Genomic DNA, 21821 nt, shown 5'->3' with positions numbered 1-21821 from the left:
CACTTTCCTATGGATGCACTTGCTGCCCGCTAATTAGCAGCTCCAGTTCCCTACTTGTATCAGGCATAGAGCCCTTGTTTATCAAATAGCCATCAGAAGTTGCAGACACCTTAGGCCAATCACACAGCCACAGCACAGTTGCTGATGAAGGCCAAACCAAAAGAAACACACGTGCTTTGCAGCCAGTCAGTTAGGTTGCATCAGCAGTGGCCAAAAGGCTTCCAAGTTAATGGTTCTGCAGCCAAGTGTCTGCCATGCCTGAGGGATAGTGGGAACCCATTGGTTCTGATTCATGATGATCAATTAGACGGATGTCATAGTCATGGAAATTCATGCAAAAATGGTCATGGACTCAAAAAAATTCTCGTGCTGAAACGAGCATGCTTCTTTTACAAATGAAAGTCTTCTTCTTTGGTGATCACTAGTAGCTGAGTAAGATTGTCTTCCATAAACACAGTTTTAACAATCAGTCCGTAAGTGACTGTGGAGGCCAATTCTGGATCCACACATCCTTCCACAGTGGGGGCATTGGTTCCCGGGCGGGAGTGGATCACGGTGTGGATTTGTCAAGCATGCCTTCCTCTTAACACATTTCTCCCTTGCGTCCTGAGTTTGGGCGTCTTCAAAGCCCATGACACCTTTGGTAAAGACTGTTCTCCAATTGGAGCGCTCACAGGCCAGTGTTTCCCAGTTGTTGGTGTTTATACTACATTTTTAAAGATTTGCCTTGAGACAGTCTTTAAACCTCTTTTGTTGACCACCAGCATTACACTTTCCATTTTTAAGTTTGGAATAGAGTAGTTGCTTTGGAAGACGATAATGAGACATCTGCACAACATGACCAGTCCAATGAAGTTGATTGCTTCAACACTGGTGCTCTTTGCTTCTTCCAATACACTGGTATTAGTTTGCCTGTCTTCCCAAGTGATGTGTAAAATTTTCCGGAGACGACATTGATGGAATCTTTCAGGAGCTGGAGATGGTGTTTATAAGTGGTCCATGTTTCACAAGCATATAGTAAGGCTGGTAGTACAATAGCTTTGTAAACAAGCATTTTAGTTTCCCTGCAAATGTCCTGGTCCTCAAAGACTCTGCACTCTGCACTTGGGAGAAAGCCGCACTCACAGAGCTCAGGCAATGCTGGATTTCGGCATCAATGTTGGCCCTTGTGGAGAGATAACTGCCCAGGTAGGAGAAGCGATCGAAATTTTCAAACGTTACTCCATTGAGTTGGATTTGTGGCACTGCTGAGGATTTATTTTGTACTTGTTGGTGCAGCACTTTGGTGTTTTGGATGTTGAGCGACAGGCCAAGCTTTTTGTAAGCTTCTGCAAAGATATTTAGGATGGTTTGGAGGTCACCCTCTGAGTGTGCGCACACTATGTTGTCATCAGCATACTGAAGCTCTATGACGGAAGTTACGGTAACCTTACTCTTTGCTTTCAGCATGCTCAGATTGAAGAGCTTTCCATCTGTTCGATATATGATTTCTACTCCAGTGGGGAGTTTCCCTTTGACAAAGTGTAGGATCATGGCAATGAAAATAATGAATAGAGTTGGGGTAATAACACAACCGTGTTTAACACCTTATCCCACTGTGAATAGTTCACTCTGAGAGCCATTGTTATCTGCGATTGTTGCTGTCATATTATCATGGAGGAGCCGAATGATGTTCACAAATTTGTCTGCACAGACTTTTTTCAGAAGGACAGTCCACAGGGCATTACGATTTACAGTGTCGAAAGCCTTAGCCGGGTCAATAAATGCCATATACAGGGGTTGGTTTTGTTCTCTGCATTTTTCTTGAAGCTGTCAAGCAGTGAAAATCATGTCCACTGCCCCACTAGAGGGCCAAAAACCATTTTGGGATTCAGGAAGGGTCACCTCGGATATTGTTAAGAGACGGTTTGCTAACATCCTTGCAAGAATTTTGCCAGCCACAGCTAATACAAAGATGCCTCGATAGTTTCTGCAATCAGTTCTATCACCTTTTTAAAAGAGATTGATAATTTTGGCAGCCCTAAAATCTGCTGGGATCTCTTCTCTCTCCCAGATTTTTTCGATGAGCTTGTGAAGTTGTTGTGTAAGTTATATTCCACACACTTTGAAGACTTGGGCAGATATCCCATCAGGTCCTCTGGCTTTGTTGTTTTTCAATTGGTTAATAGCTGTACACAACTCTCCCAGATTTGGAGATACTGCAAGCTAATCTCTAACTTGTTTTTGCGGAATTTGTGAGAGGGCCTCAGCAGCTACGGGGGAGTTAAGGAGATGTTGGTAATGTTCTTTCCTGCGCAGTGCATTAGCTTCTTTATCTTTTAGAAGTGTGGTACTATGACGAGTGCCGACAAGTGCTGGACAGATCACCGACTAATATGCTCCACGATGGCTATCAAGATTATACCTTGACACAGGCTTCAAGGAAGGAAACCAAGGTGCAAAATGAACACTCAAGCCCTTCAAGATCCCATTAAGCGGGATTGCTTTCAAATGACTCTTAAGGACCATCTGCGTTCAGAATTCCCTGATAACATTGAGGAACACTGGACCAAGCTAAAAACATCCATTATTGCAGCCTGTGAACAAACTATTGGATACCACACCAAGAAACACCAGGACTGGTTTGATGAGAATGACAGTGAGATTGAATGCATGATTGACAAGAAAAGGAAGGCTTTTCAGATCTGGCAAAGAGACAGAAACTGTGCCACTAAGAAAAAAACCTATGCCAGCGCTAAGGCTGAGGTGAGGTTCAAAGAGGAACCAGAGAACTAAAAAACGCCTGGTGGATAAAAAACCCTCAAGAGATCCAGCACTTAGCCGAGACCCAACAGGAGTCCTGTAGGCCCTAAAAGGGAACATGCGTAACAGGGGCAATGCAGGTTCTACATTATGCCTTCTGAAATGTATGCTTGTTCAGCACATTATGAAGAAGAGATAAGACAATATATATTCTAAATGCAGTGTTTGCATGCCCAGACTAACATGAGCAAGATAATCCTTTAAAAAATTTGGCTCACTGATCTGACCTGAGTGAAGTTGTTCATCATTACATTTAAATGCCATCAGCTTCTTAATTATGCACTCTGTACCTACGCTTGACATTTGCAGAAAGTCTGCCCAACCTAGCCCTTGAATATCAATAGCTGCAATACTTTGTGTGAAGCCAAGCACTTTCAGAATAAGTACAGCGACTGAAGCTGCGCATATTCTCTGCTGTGAGGTTTGCCTAATAGCCCGTGCTGTTAAGAGTGCTAAGGCACTGTTCAAAGGATTTAGTTTAAGGTGCTGGTGCCGAAGTAGGAAGAGTCCACAGAATAAGCAGAATCCCATTCTGCATGGGAGTCACAGAGGCCAGTGCAAGAAGCTGCCTGAACCATAAATACTAGAAAGAAGAAACAACAATGTTTGCTAAGGAAAGAAGGCAATGCCAACAATCTTCAGCCTTCTAGATGAACCTAGGATTGTGCTTCAGTTAGCATGGCATCCACTCTTACGTTCCTGAGGCTTAAGGATCATGAGGCTTAAACAGCAAATGGGACTATTTCATTCCATCTCTTCCATTCTTAGCCTTCAACATTCCAAGGAAATTGCCAAACAGCCTGTCTAATTGATATCTCTGAATACCATTAAGATGCATTGCTTCTTTTTCAAACAACTGACTGTTCATCTGTATTCAGGTAGGTAGTCGAAATATATATAAAAATTCTCCAGTAGCACCTTAGAGACCAACTAAGTTTTTTCTTGGTATAAGCTTTCGTGTGAAGTGTGCATGCAATTTTTTGGACATTTTTTAAAAAATTGTTCATCTGTATGTTATTTATCTATTTATTAAATTTCTATACCATCCTTCATCCGAGGATCACAGGCAAGTTTACAATAATAAAAACACCAAAATACACACCATGGTAACAAACAGGAACAACAACTCCACCACATTTTAAAAGGCCAGAGGTTGTTTAATTAGCCACAGGTCTGGGAAAGAGGAATGTTTTCGTTTGGCACTTAGAAGATATGTAATGAAGGCGCCAAGCAGGCCTCCCTGGGGGAGAGCACTCCACAAGCGGGGAGCCACCACAGAAAAGACCCGTTGTCATTTTGCTGCCCTCCTGAAGACGAGGCACATGAAGAATGATTGCAGGGTCAGGGTCCATTCATATGGGGAAAGGCAGTCCTTGAGGTATTGTGGTCCTGAGCTGTTTAAAGCTTTATAGGTCAAAACTAGCATTTTGAATTCCACCCAGAAACTAACTGGCAGCCTGTGCAGCTGGGCCAGAATTGGCATTAAAGGCTCAAACCATCTCGCTCCAGTGAGCACCCAGCCACCTGAATACTAGTATCATGTGTACAGTGGCACCTTGGTTCTCAAACGTAATCCATTCCGGGAGTCCATTTGACTCCCGAAACCATTCGAAAACCGAGGCATGGCTTCCGATTGGCTGCAGGAGCTTCCTGCACTCAAGCGGAAGCCACATCAGATGTTCAGCTTCTGAAAAACATCCACAAACTGTTTGGGAACCAAGGTACCAATATATATGGTACCAGTATTGTGTGTAATGGGAAATCATTGGTTGTTATTATTAGCATCTTCCAGTCTTCTATCTTTCTGCTCAGCAGTTCTTTTCGAAGCAGAAGAGCCCTGTTAGAATTTTCCTGTGCCCTTTCCTTGGGATGTTTTTGGTATTGGCAACATAGAGGTTATACTACAGAGATCATGTCTTTAAAAGGGTCTCATGGTCTGCATGCATGTTGCAGAGGATAAATGTTCATTTACAAGATTATTGTTACATGGTTTGTTTTAAACAGTAAAGAAACAGATCTCCTAGTTCTTGAGAAGTGTTTTTCATTATTCATAAAGTTCAGCTGCAAACAAGCAAAATGAAAAAACAGCGCCCCAAGAACTAAGCTATATATCTTGCTGTCATGAAACAACAGCTCCATCTGCTGGTGCACTGAGTCAGCAGGTGTGCTTGCAATAACCATGTCTGTAAATCTCCTGTATCCCACTGTCAGCACCTGCAGTGTGTGTGTGAGTGTGTGTGTGTGTGTGTGTGTGTGTGTGTGTGTGTGTTGGATTCCCTCAATCTAGTTGTTTTGAGACTATCATCATTCACTCTCCACAAGCAGGTGGCCCTAGGCTAAAACAACTCAGTACCTCCTACAATGGAAATAGAAGACATCACCTTTGCACATCTTTCCCCAACACTATGCAAAGGGCACCTGGCATGTATAAAGTGGCACTTTACAATCCTATTCTGATGTGGAAGTATGGAGAAGCCAGGAAAAATAAAACCCAGATTGGAAGTAATTGGCAATCTCTGGAACACACCATTTCTTCTAATGTGGTTAGCTCTGTCTTTTATTGCAAACCTTTTGCAATATTTTCAATGCAGCTGTCACTAACCCTTTCCTCACTATGAAAACGGGAAGGGAACTTTTGGGTCAGCCGCTGTGACTCCTTAGGGATGCCATGGAAGAGCAATGATCCTTGGACTACAAAACTCTCAGATGCAGGTGTTTGGTGAGGGGGAAATCTCACTGCTAGGCTTGAAGCAGCACAAAAAAACCAGAGAGGTTTCCTGCTTGTATGGAGGCATTATTATTTCTTGTTCTAGTTCCAGCATCCTAATGGCAGGCTCTGAGACCTTGGCAGAGGAGCTCAGACAAACGACAAATACAAGAGCAAAATTGTTCTGTAGAAAATTAGGACATGATCTGTTTTCTAACAAATTCTAAGCACAGTTAATAAAACCCAGTGCACAGGTTGGCTTGTGCAAATGTTTAAGGTCAGGATCCCAGACTGACACAAACAGCTCAGTTTGAATAATAAATTATTATTATTATTATTATTATTATTATTAATCAGTCATTGTTTATGATTTCATTGATTCAGCTTAGATCAGTTTAACAACACCATAGACACTAGATAATGGCCCATAAACACTCCATCAAAGCTAGCAGAATAAGAAGAAACAAAAATTTCTTTCTGGCTCACTCAATTTGGAAATGTATTCTATAGCCCTCAATAAACTAGTTCAATTTGCTAAAACTTGCCCCTAAAAACAGAATGTAAGGACTCTTGTTCAAAACAGGATTTCCACGAGATGGCGCTAAAATCTGAAGGTTCTTAGAACAAAGGGTGTTTTCAGAAATGAGACTCAGAATAGTTTTTATCCTGGAGGCTTCTCCTACCAGTAGAAGAGGACAGGTTTTCTTCTCAGAATGGTGATGGGGCTGATACGCCAGCTGCCTGAACCGCAGATGATGACTAGGATTTCAGGAAGCTACAGGATTGTAGGCAACAGAGATTGCCGCTAAACTGTGTTCTTGTTAGTGCTGAGAGCTGACTGATGCAATGAAAGAGCTACATAGATAGACAGGTTAAAAATAAAAGAGATGCTTTTGAACGAGAACTGGAGCCCCTGTGGGCTTTGGTTTTCAGATTGTGTAACTTGAAATCCTACAGAACAGAATTAATGCTTAAAGTACTAAAGAGTATGATTGTAGAATCACAGAAATGCAGAGTTGGAAGGGACCCTGGTGATCATCTAGTCCAACCCCCAGCAATGCAGGGAATCCTGCCCGCAACCATTCCTGGTTGGGCTTCTGGTTAAGAGCCAGATGCAGTGACCCAGTGTGCCAGTAGTGACAGACTGATGCACTATAGTATGTTTAAGGGCTACTGTATCCTCAGTTGCATCATAAAGTACTAAAAGAATGCACCAAAATCTATTAGCTTGTATTATGCTCTTAAGAAAATGAATAGTTAACCCTCACAATCACTTAAGAGTATCTATATAATTTTAGAGCCCTTAGAGAAATTCAGAATCTGCTGTTGACCTCCATTCACTTTCGTGTACTGAAAATCCGAAAATGAAATTCTGTAGATGAATATCAGCATTGCACAACAGGGCAGGAATTTGCCTCCTTAAGAATTAAAAATAGTTTTAATTACCACCCATCCTCATTTTCTACCTGCAGAGGAATTATAAATGTGCTGATCTTTTTGTCTGCTGATCTTTTCTGGAAAATGATCTCATCTTCAACAACAGCAACAAGTAACTATTTACATAGGATAGCATAGTTTGATCTAAATGTGAAAAATGTTTTTATAGAAGAAAGCAATTTCTCTATTTTGGTTTATGTGGCTATTATTTTAAAACCGCTTTACAATGAAGTTTAGTCACTGTATGTGGTTAGATGAGACTGAAATAATTTTGTGTTGCCTTTCAAGTGGTACAGTACAAAATAGAAGCATTACCACTTGGTTCTGTGGAATTGCATTATTTTTTACTCGGAGAACATGACAAAATTTAAAACAAAAATTAGTCACTATCCTCCAAGAACAAGCTGATTTGAGGTGTACCACAAACTTAGTTTTTCAATTGTTTAACTGATGTGGGCCCCCTTTTGAGAATATAAATAGTTTTTTTGCTTGCTTGTTTATCTTTGAAACTTGCATCATATCTCTTCAGTCCAATTACTACCATTTAGCAGCTACCATAAGCACTATTTATTTTTCCATTGCTTCTTTGAAGCTTTTTTTTCAGAAAAGTGGCACACACACACACTTATATTCACAGAACTATGGTCTACAGCCAGTGGCGTAGCGTGGGTTGTCAGCACCCGGGGCAAGGCAAGTAATTTGCGCCCCCTAACCCGTGGATTTTAGCACTCGAGTGCGAGCGCGCGCCCCCAGATGTTGCGCCCGGTGCGGCCGGCCCCCCTCTGCACCCCCCACGCTATGCCACTGTCTACAGTCGAATCACTCTACACTAGGGTGGTATCTTCCAGGAGTTAATTCTCTTTCAAATTTATCCCCACCCTCCAGACCTGATCACGATGAGAGGTGATGACTAACATGAGGAAGTAATGAAAAGGGGATGGATTGATTGATTGATGGTATGTGGTCATCAGTTGCTTGCATATTCTGAAATGTCACAACAACGATGTGGCAAGATGATAGCTCTACTTTTTCTGGCTCAACCTAAACTAGGCTTAGGAATCAATAAGCTGTGATCCCAGATGTTTCTGTGATACCCCAAAACAGTCAATGGCTGAAATCAAAGCAAAATAAGACACAAAAACACAGACTATTGCTCATCGTCTCAAATAACATTCTGAATCACAAACCAGGAGCAAGAGTTAACTGAGTCCCTTCATGTTAGATGTGCTTGCTGAAATGAAATGCATGCAAAACAGATAGATTCAGATGGACAACAGGAAGAGCATCAAACCAAAGTCAGTAACTAACCTTTTTCTTTCTTTTGGTTCAGTAGTAAACTAAACCTGATGGGAGGTTCTGTCAGGTCTAGTCTCCATGACACATTTACAAAATATGGAGGCCACAGGAAACAGCCTCTGCATGGTGGCCACAGAAGACTAGCTATATGGAACACTTCCATCATGTAGAGTTTCTATACCAGGGGGCAACCATGGAATGGCTAAAAATGGCATGGGAACTTTCTAGATGACAGGGGCAATCCATGCATCGAATCACTTTCTCTACTGAAAGTAGTTTTAACATGACAAGCGTAACATGAGAAAAGGCCCTTAAAGTCTGAGCAGGAAACAAAACTCATCTATTGGGCTTTTTCCCAAGTGAAAATATTTGACTATTAGCATACTAGATTGACTTCCACAATCTAAGAACAGATCTCAGTTGGAGCATGTTAGAGGTGCAAAAAAGAAACTGTGGACAACTTTCTTTCTCTTTTGACCTCAGAGTAAATGACCACCAACTAAGAATACTTATGCTGGTTATAAACTCATCTGATCAGACTCTGCTGCTTTTACCCTTTACTGCAGTTTGCTTTGGCTCTAGAATGACTGAGCCTATTGCTTTCCATAAAGTTTGCAAACTACTTGAGTGGCTTCTGGAGGCTGATTTGATTGCATAGTTGTCTTGAGAATATTTTTAGTTGCTAAGTTACATTGTTGTTATATCTTTATTTACAGTTTTACAGTATTTCATAGCATTTTGACAGCCTTGAGCTTGGGAAAGACAGCATATAATCATTTTAAATAAATAAAATATAAGTAAAATCAGCATGGCCACAAAACCATGGATGCACAGAGCCCTTTGTACCAGCCTTGATGATTATTGAAAGAACTGAGTGAAAACAAAGCACATTGGAGCAAACTGGAGTCAAGACTGTTGATTCAGCTTATGCCACTGTAACATATTCAGAAACCTACGTTTAATGTCATTTATGCCATTATATATGTTGCAACTTTATTGATGAGCTCTTGCTTGATATTTTAAATATATGATGCTTGAAACTCTGTTCTAAGGAAGCACAAAAATCACACTCCATTTTTACTATCCACTTCCTTCTAATAACAACAGCTCAACACGTCCTGAATCCTCATGACATGTGTCTACTGAAATCCGGCATGTGTTTATGAAGAGTGTCTGCATTCCTTACTTGTGGCTGCTGAGTGGCAGTTGGTTTCTGAGGAGATGGTACAGGTGTTTTAGACAACAGTTGGTTCATTCTGCTTACGACCAGCTCAGTAATAAGCTGTTTCTCTTCAACCTGATGCTCACCAATCAAAGGCATGGCACAATCCATAACCTAGAAGAAACAAAAGCTGTTTAGGCAGTGAAATATCATTTTAGTGATTTGTTTATGCTGTGTTACAGACCATTATTGTTATCCATATTGTGCTGTGGATGATTGTAAATAAATCAAGTATTTCAATATATGCTGTGAGCCACCCAGAGTTGCTGGGGAAACCCAGCCAGATGGGCAGGGTATTATTATTATTATTATTATTATTATTATTATTATTATTATTATTATTATTATTACAAAATTTTAAAATTCTCTATGTTCAAATCTCAGTTTTGTTCATCAGGAAAGGTGAGGAGATTTGTGGAAGCCACTCAATTTTTCTTTTGTAACATGGGAAGGAAACTAAGCCAAAGTATGATTTTAAAAAGTATCTTGCAAGAAAAACTGGATGGGTGATTTCAACTGGTCCTTGGGAGAATATGCGGCATGGCTCCTTGATGTGGTATGGTTGTGATATGATGTGGCATCAGACAATGTAAGTCTGTCCTTGACTATGTGGACACACTGAACACTGAGAAATCTCCAGCAACAGCACCTGCTCTTGGGGCATTAGAAGCAGCCGCATGCTCACAACTTCTGCTCCCCAGCCAAAGGGAACATTATTTATTTAATAAAGCAAAAGTACTGGGTAGGGGAGTGGACCTGGAATGCTTACTGGAATATGTATTGGTTTCAAGACCTATGGCCCTGGGGATTGAAGATGTCATAGAGAAACTGGATCAGAAGAACAGTTCCAGATCTCATCAGTAACTGGCCCAGGCTATTAGAGTCCAGCTTGGTGTGCATCAAGCACAATGTCCCAGGAACAGTTACAGCACAGTGGATGAACAATAGTGTTACGTAAAGAAAGTGTGTGGGTTAGAGCTAAAGTGTGTGGGTTAGAGCTAAAGTTCAGAATTATGACATTTCCCCACCATCCTAATACTCTTCTGACCACAGCAGAACTACCCTATGTATTTAAATAAAAGATAAAGACACTGTAATAAATTTCAGCAGACCAGCAATTATCTATAATGATCCTGCATGGCTTTTACAGGCTGAAATTTCCACATCTCCTTCTGAGGATAGTAAGATAATAATTCCTCCAACTTAATAAATCCCTAATAACAACAGTAATGAACTACTTACTGTATTTTGCGCCCCATAAGACGCTCCGGCCCATAAGACGCACCTAGTTTTTTGGGGGGGAAATAAAGGAAAAAAAATTTATTTCCCCCCCAGGTGCGGGGCTGGAAGAACCAGGTCGGGGAACAGTGGGAAGGCACGCTCTGCCTCCCCGCTGTCCCCCGAGCTTGTGGGGCTGGCGATGGGGAGAAGTGCACCAGTCCCGGGAGGGCAGGCAGCTCTGTGCCGCCATCCCCAGCGGGGCGGGACTTAGCGCCCCGCTCGGGATGGGGCGTAGACCTGCCTGCTGTCCCGCGACGGCAGGCAGCTCTGTGCCGCCATCCCGAGCGGGGCGGGACCTAGCGCCCCGCTCGGGATGGCGGCGCAGAGCTGCGCTGGTCCCAGGAGCGCAGGCAGCTCTGCACGGCCCCCGGGAGCGGGGCGGAGCTTCTCCCCCGGCTCCTGGTGGCCGGGCAGAGCTGCGCTGGTCCAAGGAGCGCAGGCAGCTCTGCAGGGCCACCGGGAGCGGGGCGGAGCTTCTCCCCCGGCTCCTGGTGGCCGGGCAGAGCTGCGCTGGTCCCAGGAGCGCAGGCAGCTCTGCAGGGCCACCGGGAGCGGGGCGGAGCTTCTCCCCCGGCTCCTGGTGGCCGGGCAGAGCTGCGCTGGTCCCAGGAGCGCAGGCAGCTCTGCAGGGCCACCGGGAGCGGGGCGGAGCTTCTCCCCCGGCTCCTGGTGGCCGGGCAGAGCTGCGCTGGTCCCAGGAGCGCAGGCAGCTCTGCAGGGCCACCGGGAGCGGGGCGGAGTTTCTCCCCCGGCTCCCGGTGGCTGGGCAGAGCTGCGCTGGTCCCAGGAGCGCAGGCAGCTCTGCAGGGCCACCGGGAGCGGGGCGGAGCTTCTCCCCCGGCTCCCGGTGGCCGGGCAGAGCTGCGCTGGTCCCAGGAGCGCAGGCAGCTCTGCAGGGCCCCCGGGAGCGGGGCGGAGCTTCTCCCCCGGCTCCTGGTGGCCGGGCAGAGCTGTGCTGGTCCCAGGAGCGCAGGCAGCTCTGCAGGGCCACCGGGAGCGGGGCGGAGCTTCTCCCCCGGCTCCTGGTGGCCGGGCAGAGCTGCGCTGGTCCCAGGAGCGCAGGCAGCTCTGCAGGGCCACCGGGAGCGGGGCGGAGCTTCTCCCCCGGCTCCCGGTGGCCGGGCAGAGCTGCGCTGGTCCCGGGATTGCAGGCAGCTCTGCGCAACCCTCGGAGCCGGTCTCCCGAGGGTTGCGCAGAGCTTCCTGAAGCCTGGAGAGCAAGAGGGGTCGGTGCGCACCGACCCCCCTCGCTCTCCAGGCTTCAGCGAAAGCCTGCATTCGCCCCATAAGACGCAGGCACATTTCCCCTTCATTTTTGGAGGGGAAAAAGTGCGTCTTATGGGGCGAAAAATACGGTAATTGATTTTTTTTAATGGTGAACAAATGGGCAAGAGGTATCAGCTGTTCTGATCACCATTATTATTTTTGCTATTGCTAACCCACAACTACTCTTGAAGTTATCCATGCCAACAAAAGCTTTGATGCCAAACAATAAAGCTAGGATTATGTAACTAGTCCGCTAGCAAGTTTAATGGTTTCTAAAATTATCATTTGAACAGTCGAGTATTATCTTCTATATCTCATTTGGATATAATTGCAGCTTCACAGTTTCTATAAAACATTCCCCGGAATAAAAAGTTTACTTTTGTTGTAGTTTTCATTAGAAGTTTATTATTAAAGTTCATCTGAAACAATGACACTTGAACTGGTTTGTTTTTATCTTTATAGCTTGGGACCCCGCATACCTACCTTTACGAAATTATTAGAATAGATTCAGATTATTATTTCTCTCTCACTTTTTAAAAGAGCCATGAATCATAATACAAGGGAGAGTTAAGCATGGGTTTAGGTGAACCTAATTTGGCAAGAGATTATGGCCACTGAACAATTGGATGGAATCATCTGGGACTAGTGTAATAATATGTTACACCCCCCCCCCAAATGATATATAACAAAATATCAACCTAAAATGTTGGTGTGTGTTTTCTTTTAAAGAAACAGTCTTAGCTGCTAATTTGTGTTGTTTTAAAAACCATATTAAGTTGTTTTTGTACTGCTTTTAAATCTACTTATGGTAGTTTTTATTGCATGCTTGTAAATTGCCTTGAGACTTGTGTAAAAGATAGTTTGCAAAATAATAATAATAAGCTGCAATCTTGTACACAAATACTTTAAGGTAAGTCTACTTGGAAGAAAGTATGACTGAACCTCATTGAGCTCACTTTTGAGTAGACAAATAAAGAAATGCACTGTTAAAGTCCAAAAAAATTAAAAATTCTGGGCAGACAGAAAGGGTTAAGTAACATGTCATATGATTAGGAGACCAGAACCAGAAAAAGAAATGAAGGGGACACATGCTGTTGGCCTGCAAATGGAAAACATGCTGAATCCCCCTATAGCAAACAAATCACATGGCACTTATGAGCTAGAGAAAACAATTGTGCATGGTTATTACAGAAAGCAGACCAGAAGTGGCAATATACATTAATCATCTAAATCAGAATGAGGTGAATCTGTGACTCTCTAGAATTTGCTGGGTCTCAACTGCCACCATCCACGTCCAATTTCCATGCTGGCTTGAGATGATGGGAACTGGTGTCCAGTAACGTCTAGAGCACCACAGATTCCTTCTCCCTTATCTACACTGGTCTCTCTCTTAACCCGAGTTTTCATGGTGAAATTTAAAAACCTACTCAACAATGTTGTTGCAGAAAAAAAGTGATTTTAAGATGGAGCCTACTGTTTATGGGAATGAACAACCCCATGCAAAGTAGGTCATTGACCAATTGTTCAGATTAAGGAACCCACCAAGCAAAGTCAGGAGTGAGTCAAGATATTGGCCCTTATCCAGCCCACCACCAAGTCTAGGCATAGGAGAGGCTTGCACAGCTTCTCTTAATTCATACATTATAGAGAAATAAAGCTGGGTATCATCAGCAAACTCAGTTTGCTGATGATACCTCACCAAAAACTCCCAATAACCACTTCCAGTGGCTTCATGTAGATGTTAAATAGCACTAGGGACAGGACTGTATCCTGTGACACCCCACCCCATGACACCCAGGGGCTCTGAGACAATAATCCAATGCTATCCAATGAAACCAATCCTGGAGGGAGACCTGGAGGGAGAACAGTGCAGTGTCCATTTCCCATTTCCACAGAGCTGGTAAACGAAGATCTCATGGTCAATGACATTAAAAGCTGTTGAGAGACCAAGTAATAATAATATGGTCACTCTCCCCTGTCCTCTTGAGCAGGGTGACCAAGGTTGATTAGGGAAGTTTTTAATATTTAATGCTGTATTGTTTTTAACACTCGATTGGGAGCTGCCCAGAGTGGCTAGGGAAACTCAGCCAGATGGGCAGGGTATAAATAAATCATCATCATCATCATCATTATTAACAAAGCCTGAACCCTGACTGTGATGAGCCTTAAGACTATGTAAATCACATTATTAAAATAAAAGCTTGGACACTAAGAACTGCTAGCAACATTCTGCTGAAGGAATATGGCTTTCCTGACCTCTTGTTCCTGTTACAGCCCAAGTGCCTCATTGAAAAAACTGGTCCTAAGAGTTGGGAGAGCCTTGGGAATGGCATGCAGCATCGGGAGGAGACCTGTGAAAATCTACTCATGTGAGTAAAGTGTCCTTCTGCTCCCACTAGAAAACTTTGGACCAAAGCCAAAGTCTGCATCCTTGGGCAGATGGACTTACCAAACTTTGAAATCATCCTAGTCTGTTTGCTAAGTAATCCAAAGTGGTGTGTGCTTTGCATGAATTAAAGAACATTTATGGAATCTTTAGGAGCAGAGGTTTTCCTTATTATCTTACAGCAACAGCAGCAGCAACAACAAAAACAGTGTTGGCAGAGGAAAAGCATATACCACACCTCAAAAATATAATCCTTCCCATCCTTGCCGTGAACTGCTTTGACAGCACATATGTCCAAACCTCCAAACATCTCTGAACAGCTGTCAATCCAAAGCTTGTACCTGGAATGTGAAAAGAAGCTCACTTTAGCCAAAAGCATGATCTTGTCACAACAGTGATCTAGCTATATTAGTTTGAATTTAGATTGTAACCATGCCTTGGTGCTAATACAAATCATCACCACATTAGCTCTTATATAACCTTCTCCAAATATTTCTGATGATCAAATTGCTCATTAAGGGAGATTGTTGCATAAGAGAACCAGATCTGAGACACTCATCTGATATTTTGTGCTTCTGTTTTTTTTTGTTTTTTTTGTTTTAAAATTTTTTTATTATAATCCAACGTCTAAAAAAAACCATATACATTATTAATAATAGAACAAAACACAGAAAAAACAAGGATAATAAAATAATTCAAGTATCAATATACAATATTTACGTTCTTTGACTTCCCACCACCACGACGAGACCTCTATCTCAGCAGTATTTACAGCAGTATCTTTGCTAATCGTCGTGTTCTACCTCGCGGTTTTTTAAATTATGCCTACTGTGATTTTGGTGTGATATTTTGTGCTTCTGAGTTGCCCTCACCCTGGCAACTTCACTTATCCTAATGCCCTCAGTTCAGTGTCAGGCTTTCTTTTAATGGGACTGTAACATAAAGCATTATATTCCAAGCTATAAAAGTACAACATGTGCAAACAGCAAAGCCTGGTCATTTCTAACATATCAGCACATGAAGCCATAATTAGCACTGACTGAAGGTCCCTGGTGCATGTACATGTGGTCAAACAGGCGTCTGCCACTGTGTAACATGGTAAGCAGCCTGAAAATTGGTTGTGATGCTAAAACTGCTTGATTGGAAGTCAGACTTACCCAAACCAAAGCGATGTGCTTTGAATTGAATACCCTTAAAGGACAGACAAAGAAGTGTCCTCCAGATGTTGTTGGACAATTGCTCTCATCAGACTCAGTCAACATGGCCAATGGTCAAGGATTATGGGAACGGTTGTTCAACAACATCTGTAGAGCACCACACTGGTTATCCTGCTATCTATCGTTGTTACTAATTGAAATCTGCTCTAGTAGAATGGTTTCTCTTTAAATAAAAAAAGCTAAGCACAGACATTTGCAAAAATGGTCTGAACTATTATTGATGAAATCTTGTGGAATGAAAGGAGTGGCTTATTTCTCGTATGACTTCATTTCTGAAGTTGTTTCTTGGATGCATGTCAAATTCAACATCTGTAGAAGTGCTGACCGTCATAATTGGCTTTATTTGTTTATAAGTCATTCTTGCTATAAAGTGCTATAGTCTCTTGAATCTAGGAGAAGTGTTGTTTCTTTTAATGGTAAATCTGGAGAAAAACCAAACCAAACAAAGGAACCTTATTTTGAAAGGCTATTCCTATGAAACCAAAGAAACACTCAGAAGATCTTATTGAAGTCAGTTTTCATATACAATGCATAAAGCTGAAAAAACAGCCACACATGGAAACAAATATTGAGAACAGAAGGCTTGCCTTGAGCCTAAAGGCTGCTCAGTAAAAACATGTATGCATAGTGTTGTTGTTTTTAGGAGTCAGGCATGTGACAGATGCAATCTAATGCAGATCCAAAGCATACAATTTCTAACATCCACCAAAGGGGCCACTTCCAATTTTTGCCACTTTGGCAAAAGGGTACTTCTCCTTTGTTCTCACACTCTAGGGCCAAACTACAGTTTATAATTGTCCTGGTGGTGGTGGAAAGCAGCTGGTGGGCGGCGGGAATGAAGTTGAGAGAAGAAACGGCTGGGAAGAATGGGATTCAACAGCCTCTTCTCCTGCATTTCAGTTAAATATATATATATTGGGAAACTATTCCATACATCTTTTATGTAACATCTAGTTTGGCCCTCTAAAAGGGGTAGGAATAAATTGGTCAACATTTCTCATACTAAACTTTCAAGATGTGGAATTATAATCTTCTCACTTTACTGTTTTCTGGAAGCTATGCCTTTTTCCACCTTTCAGGATATGATGTGCATCTCACTTATGTTTGTCATCTCAACAATTGCAATTGACTGTGTTATAGTTGACAAGTTCGGATATGAAATTTTAAAGCTTGCTTTAATAAAGTCATGCATGAAAACTCTTGTTTTTGGCCTTGGAGCATAGAACACCTACTGTTATAAGCTATTAACATGAACTAGCTGTTCTAAATGTTTGGGTTTCTTCTTTCAAAGCTGATAATCTAGTATCTTGAAATCCTGAAACATTGTGACCTGAATAGGACCCCCTCCCCCCAAGAGCTTAACAATGGGGTGCACGGACAGCAGAATTTTCAACCCTCTCTGCAGAAGATCTCAAAAGGCAGACTTATGTGCACATAGCTTATACACATGAATGTCAGGAAGGCCAGCAGGACACATGAAGTTGAGACTCGTTCCATTACCCTCTTTCTCCACCCATGCATTGTATGTGTAGAGAATGACTGAAGAGGGCCAAGGTGAATGGAGTGGGGGAAAACATTAACATTATTGGTATCAGGTTGATGTTGATTTTAAACAGTTTATCAGTGTTTTAAAAAAGAATTTTTCAGTGTTTTCCATGCAAGTAAAAAGATAAATGGCAATGGAAAGCAAAAGCTGAAAGAGAAGGATAGAAGCTCTTGGATAATGAATTCTCAGAGAATCTATTAAAGGGCTAGTTTCTCCCTTAAATGTCTGCTCTCCATCCACTCAAACTTTGAGCAGATGCAACGTTAGCAAAAGTATGCTGGTGCTGCACATACAACAACCACAACACTTCTAATAATTTCAGCAGCTGTATTCCTATTATTATTATTATTATTATTATTATTATTATTATTATTATTCCAATTAGGCACATCCATGATTTCTTATTGCATCAAGACTCATCTACCTATCTGACATGGCAATTTGTTCCAACATTGCAGATCCAGTGTTTGTCTTCCAGTTTCCAGATATTGAAGTCCTCCTGTGGAGAAATATAAAAGTTTTAGCAAGCAGCACACCAACCTCTTTGTTCTTATCATTAGCTTATTAATTGCTAACTTTTGAGGTTTTTTTAAAAAAAGAAATAGCATGCCAAGGAACTCCAAAAAGATTAAAATGAAACAAACATTATATTCAACTACCTCCCCAAATAAATAAATGCATTTAAATCTGATGTGTACAGGAAAGAAGACACTCATGAAAATAAATGTTATTTGTGTACTGAACCAACCCATAGCTATGTTTCCTGACTCAGATAAGTTATATTTTTTTAAAAAAGAATGAAATTATGAATTTGAACTTAGTGCAGCTGTGCCAAAAGTGAGAACTTCTCTGCTGTATGCAGAATAGTAACATGGGCTTGACCCATAATTTGTGTTCTGTAACAATAATTATGTGACTTTATACAGAGGTTTACTATTCATCATCACGCTGTGAGGTCTGAATCTATAGAACAGATTATAATTTAGAACAGTGTGTTTTTTCCATATTAATACATAAATTTATGCCTTTAGTATATTGGTTTTGGAGAAAGACAAGGTAATGTGAGAAAATCCAACATGAGTGCAATTTTGTTCCTGCTGTGTTTGTTTCCTTTTCACCCCATGGTGTTTCCTTGAAACAGCAATGCATTTATATTCATATCCATATGTAGGAATCTCTAAACATTTGCAGGAGTTGTGGTATTTGGATTGACTCCATACTATATCTTAGTTATCTGATAACTGGCATATAATAGTCACCTATAATGCGAGTTCTCTACCTACTACAACATAACACTACAGAAGATTACAACAGTAGATATTTAGATAGTAGATTTAAAACTCTAAAATAGCTTATATTTCCTGTGGTGGCCCTTCAATATTCTGTGCTTGTGTTAAAAGCACACTCACGAATGAAAACCAGCTGTAGAATATCAAGCTATTGACTAAATATATCTGAACACGTGAAGCATAATAAAAGTTTCATGCTGATCTAGAGTAAATGGACCAAGTTCATTTTTAACTCTGATTAAACTGTGAAAGTCAAAGGAAATTGTCTCTAAGGGCTCATCCTCACTGCTGCTTGCCCCATGCTTAGAAAGCACAGGTCCAAGAGATTTTCCACTTATCCCATACTTCTGAGGCATTTCTGATTCAGCAATAAAGATTGGGTTTCCCTGGGGGGAAGTGGAAGTTTGGACGAACCCTCAGTTTGTAATATTCTGCTAGACACCCCCCTTCCCTTGATAAATTATAACTGAAAATAATGTACAAGTATGAAATGGAAAAACTAACTACACAACAACTTCTCACAAAAATATGTTTAAATCTACCATTGTATTGGAGGCCATGGTTTGTGAACAGTGACAATATTGCTGTAGAACATGAACAATTTTAACAGTGGGTATATTGTTTAGAAAAAAAATTATATGGTCCTAAGAACCATCATTTTTTAATCACTATATGGTATTATTGGCTCTTGATCCATTTCTGAGCACAATTGAAAGTGCTGGTATCAACCTTAAAAATCCCACACAGCTTAGACATTGGCCGCTAAAGGGCAACCTATTCCCATGTGAGTTCTTCTGAACTTCTGAGAGCATCTTCAGAGGTCCTTCTATACGTACCCTTGCGTTTTGAGGAGAGGTCAGTTGCACCCAATTCCTGGAAAGTTTCTAATAAAATTGCAATGACTGTTATGTCTTTTGTTGCTATTCTTGTTATTAACCTGGATTGAATCTCCCTGCTCCACTTGCAACTCACACAAGATCCCAAAGCTACATTTACACAAGCCATATTGGCCTGATTTGCGTATCATGATAAACCAAATGATGGTCGTAGGCCATAAGCCCAGGCTCTGTGCAAGCGAATCACAGCCACTTTGCTCCTCTGCTGCTGTGCTGAGATATGCCAGATTTTGGCTTAAATGCGACATCCGAGACCAGGTTTATGGTTTAACTCTCCAGAGTAACCTTGAGCTCTAACAAAGGCTTGTGCTCTCGTTTACGTACTGTGATTTGTTCAGGAGATCTAAACCATGGCTCCAGGTTCAGATGTCATGCTAAGTCAAAGCATGTCTTACTGCAGTGCAGCAGATGATTGACCAGAGAGGGACAAAGTAGCCATGATCTCCTTTACAGGAGCCTGCATGTCCACATCAAGCCATGGTCTGGCTTACTGTGACATGAGAACCGGACAACTGTGTTCCACATCTGCTGCATAATATTATAAGGATAAGACATGGAAGCAGATATAATTAAAAAGTAGCAGCAGAGCTGTAGAATTTCAGGGCACTTATTAGTGGAGGAGAAATTCTTATCAATGTTCTTAATGCTTTTGTATCCAGCTACTCTTACAAGGATCCAGAGCTAGGAAATTCTTCTCTTCCCACGGCTTCCTACTTGCTCCTCTTTGTGTTTGGACAAGGTGAGTAGCTTCTTCCTCCATATTTCAACCAAACATTCTAAAACATGTTGCAAAAATAACATGGATGTCTAAAATGATCACTATGAATGGTAGTGGAATCAAAAAGTGAGACGAACGGCGTTTACAAATGTGCATCAAAGTTGCGCTACAGAAGAAGGATGAGGCGAGTCAAGTTCAGCTGGGCTAAAAGACATGACAGAACTATTCAATGCACTTAGGAACTTGCTGAAATGAAAACAAGCAATAAAACAGAAATGGGAAACAAACTGAATTATGTAGTCATTGCAGCTAAGACAACGAATACAATAAAAGCATTGAGAACTGAATTGACTGCACTAAACAGACCGTGGAAATAGAGCATGTGATTTATTCCACAACGTGTTACTATAATAATAGAAAGAGACAGTAAAGTGTGGAATGAAATGAAATGGTAGGGTCCAAATGGAATGACAGTAATGGGTACACACTCAAGATCATTTAATGTAGATTAGTTACTCCTTCAGTATCCTTTAACAACTCTCTCAGGGTGTATATACAATAAAGACCTTGTTCCAAAGTTCACAGGAAATATAATCTTTATGACGCTGCTTCATTTTCAATTTTCCTGCTACAGGAAACAAGCCCATCTAAACATACACATTAGCCTTGTAGCCCCTGCCTTGCCATATAAATTCTCAGGGGCAGCAGGGAGGTTCCAATTTATGCAGTTCACTGCGTCTACAGGAGTTTTGCAGACAAGGAAACTACCCTGATCCCAGCTGCCGGCAGGGAGGATAACCTGCTGGATCCCATCATAACTCTCTCAGATTTCCTGGGCAGAAAAGCCAATTCGGGCAAAATTCAGCAACAAACCTAAATGGGGCATCTTCCGGGTTTGACCCAACTATGGCAGCGACTGTGGCCCCTCCGGATGTTGTTGGACTTAAAACTCCATTAGCCTCAGTTCCATGCTCAATGGTCAACGATCAGGGGAGCTGTAGTCCAGAAACATCTAAAGAACCACAGGTTTCCCATGGATCAATTTTTGTATCTATATTCTCTCACAATAATAAGATTTCTGAAGGAAGTTTTCTGAAAACCTGAGTTTTTACAAGAAAAGCATGGTGTTTTGTAAATGAATCTGGCTATGGAAAAGTGGGCAGAGCAAGGAGAGGCAGGACAAGTGGGTGAAGACTCTGGTAAGGGCTAAGCCTTGCTTAGACTGTTGCTACTCCCCTGATTTTTATTAATATGACTTGACTGTTGCAATTTTCATTGGTAATGTGTGATAAAGAATGTTATATACTGGAATATCTGCCTCCATTCTTGGCTACAAGATGGTCTGTCCCACTCCCTTGTCTCAGAAGATTTCCTCAATGGGAGCTTCTGTTGGCAACTGGCAACTGCCAGCTAGGGAAGATTTGCCTTTCTCGAGAGCTGAGCAAGTTCCTGTTAACTGGCATCATTCTCTTGCCTTGTTAGTCCTGGGTGGGCTCTGCCCTCTGTTAGGCAGAGGCCGAAGTGTTTCACCAAAGATCAGAGTAGGAAATGCTGCCTGAATAAACCTGGCACTATATCAACGTCAGGTTATTTCTGTTCCTGAAACTATTCCCGAATGTACCCTATATAGTATCGTGAGACTCTTTTGCAAGCCGTTCTGACAGCTTCTTGGGGCTGGGAAAAGGGACATAATATTCTAAATGATTCAGTAGCTACCTAAATTTAACTAAAGGTTAAAGGTTAAATAAAGGTGTGTCC

The 21821-nt window shown here is 41.8% G+C and overlaps 1 protein-coding gene across 1 annotated transcript in view; it reads right to left on the bottom strand.

Moving 5' to 3' along the window:
- The window catches only part of SYN2 (synapsin II), a 149711-nt gene that overhangs the window by 10592 nt on the left and 117298 nt on the right, over nt 1-21821 (bottom strand). The window contains exons 8-10 of the mRNA XM_082211950.1: nt 17585-17659; nt 14636-14738; nt 9429-9578 (exon numbers count right to left, since the gene is read on the bottom strand). Coding sequence (XP_082068076.1) covers nt 9429-9578; nt 14636-14738; nt 17585-17659 — 328 coding nt within the window. The remainder of the gene's footprint in view (nt 1-9428; nt 9579-14635; nt 14739-17584; nt 17660-21821) is intronic.

This window comes from Podarcis vaucheri (genome assembly GCF_965113315.1).
Source record: "Podarcis vaucheri genome assembly, chromosome: 2".
Taxonomy (NCBI): Eukaryota; Metazoa; Chordata; class Lepidosauria; order Squamata; family Lacertidae; genus Podarcis; species Podarcis vaucheri.
The sequence above is the reverse complement of the archived record's forward strand: the minus strand, read 5'-3'. Positions and strand labels throughout refer to the sequence as shown.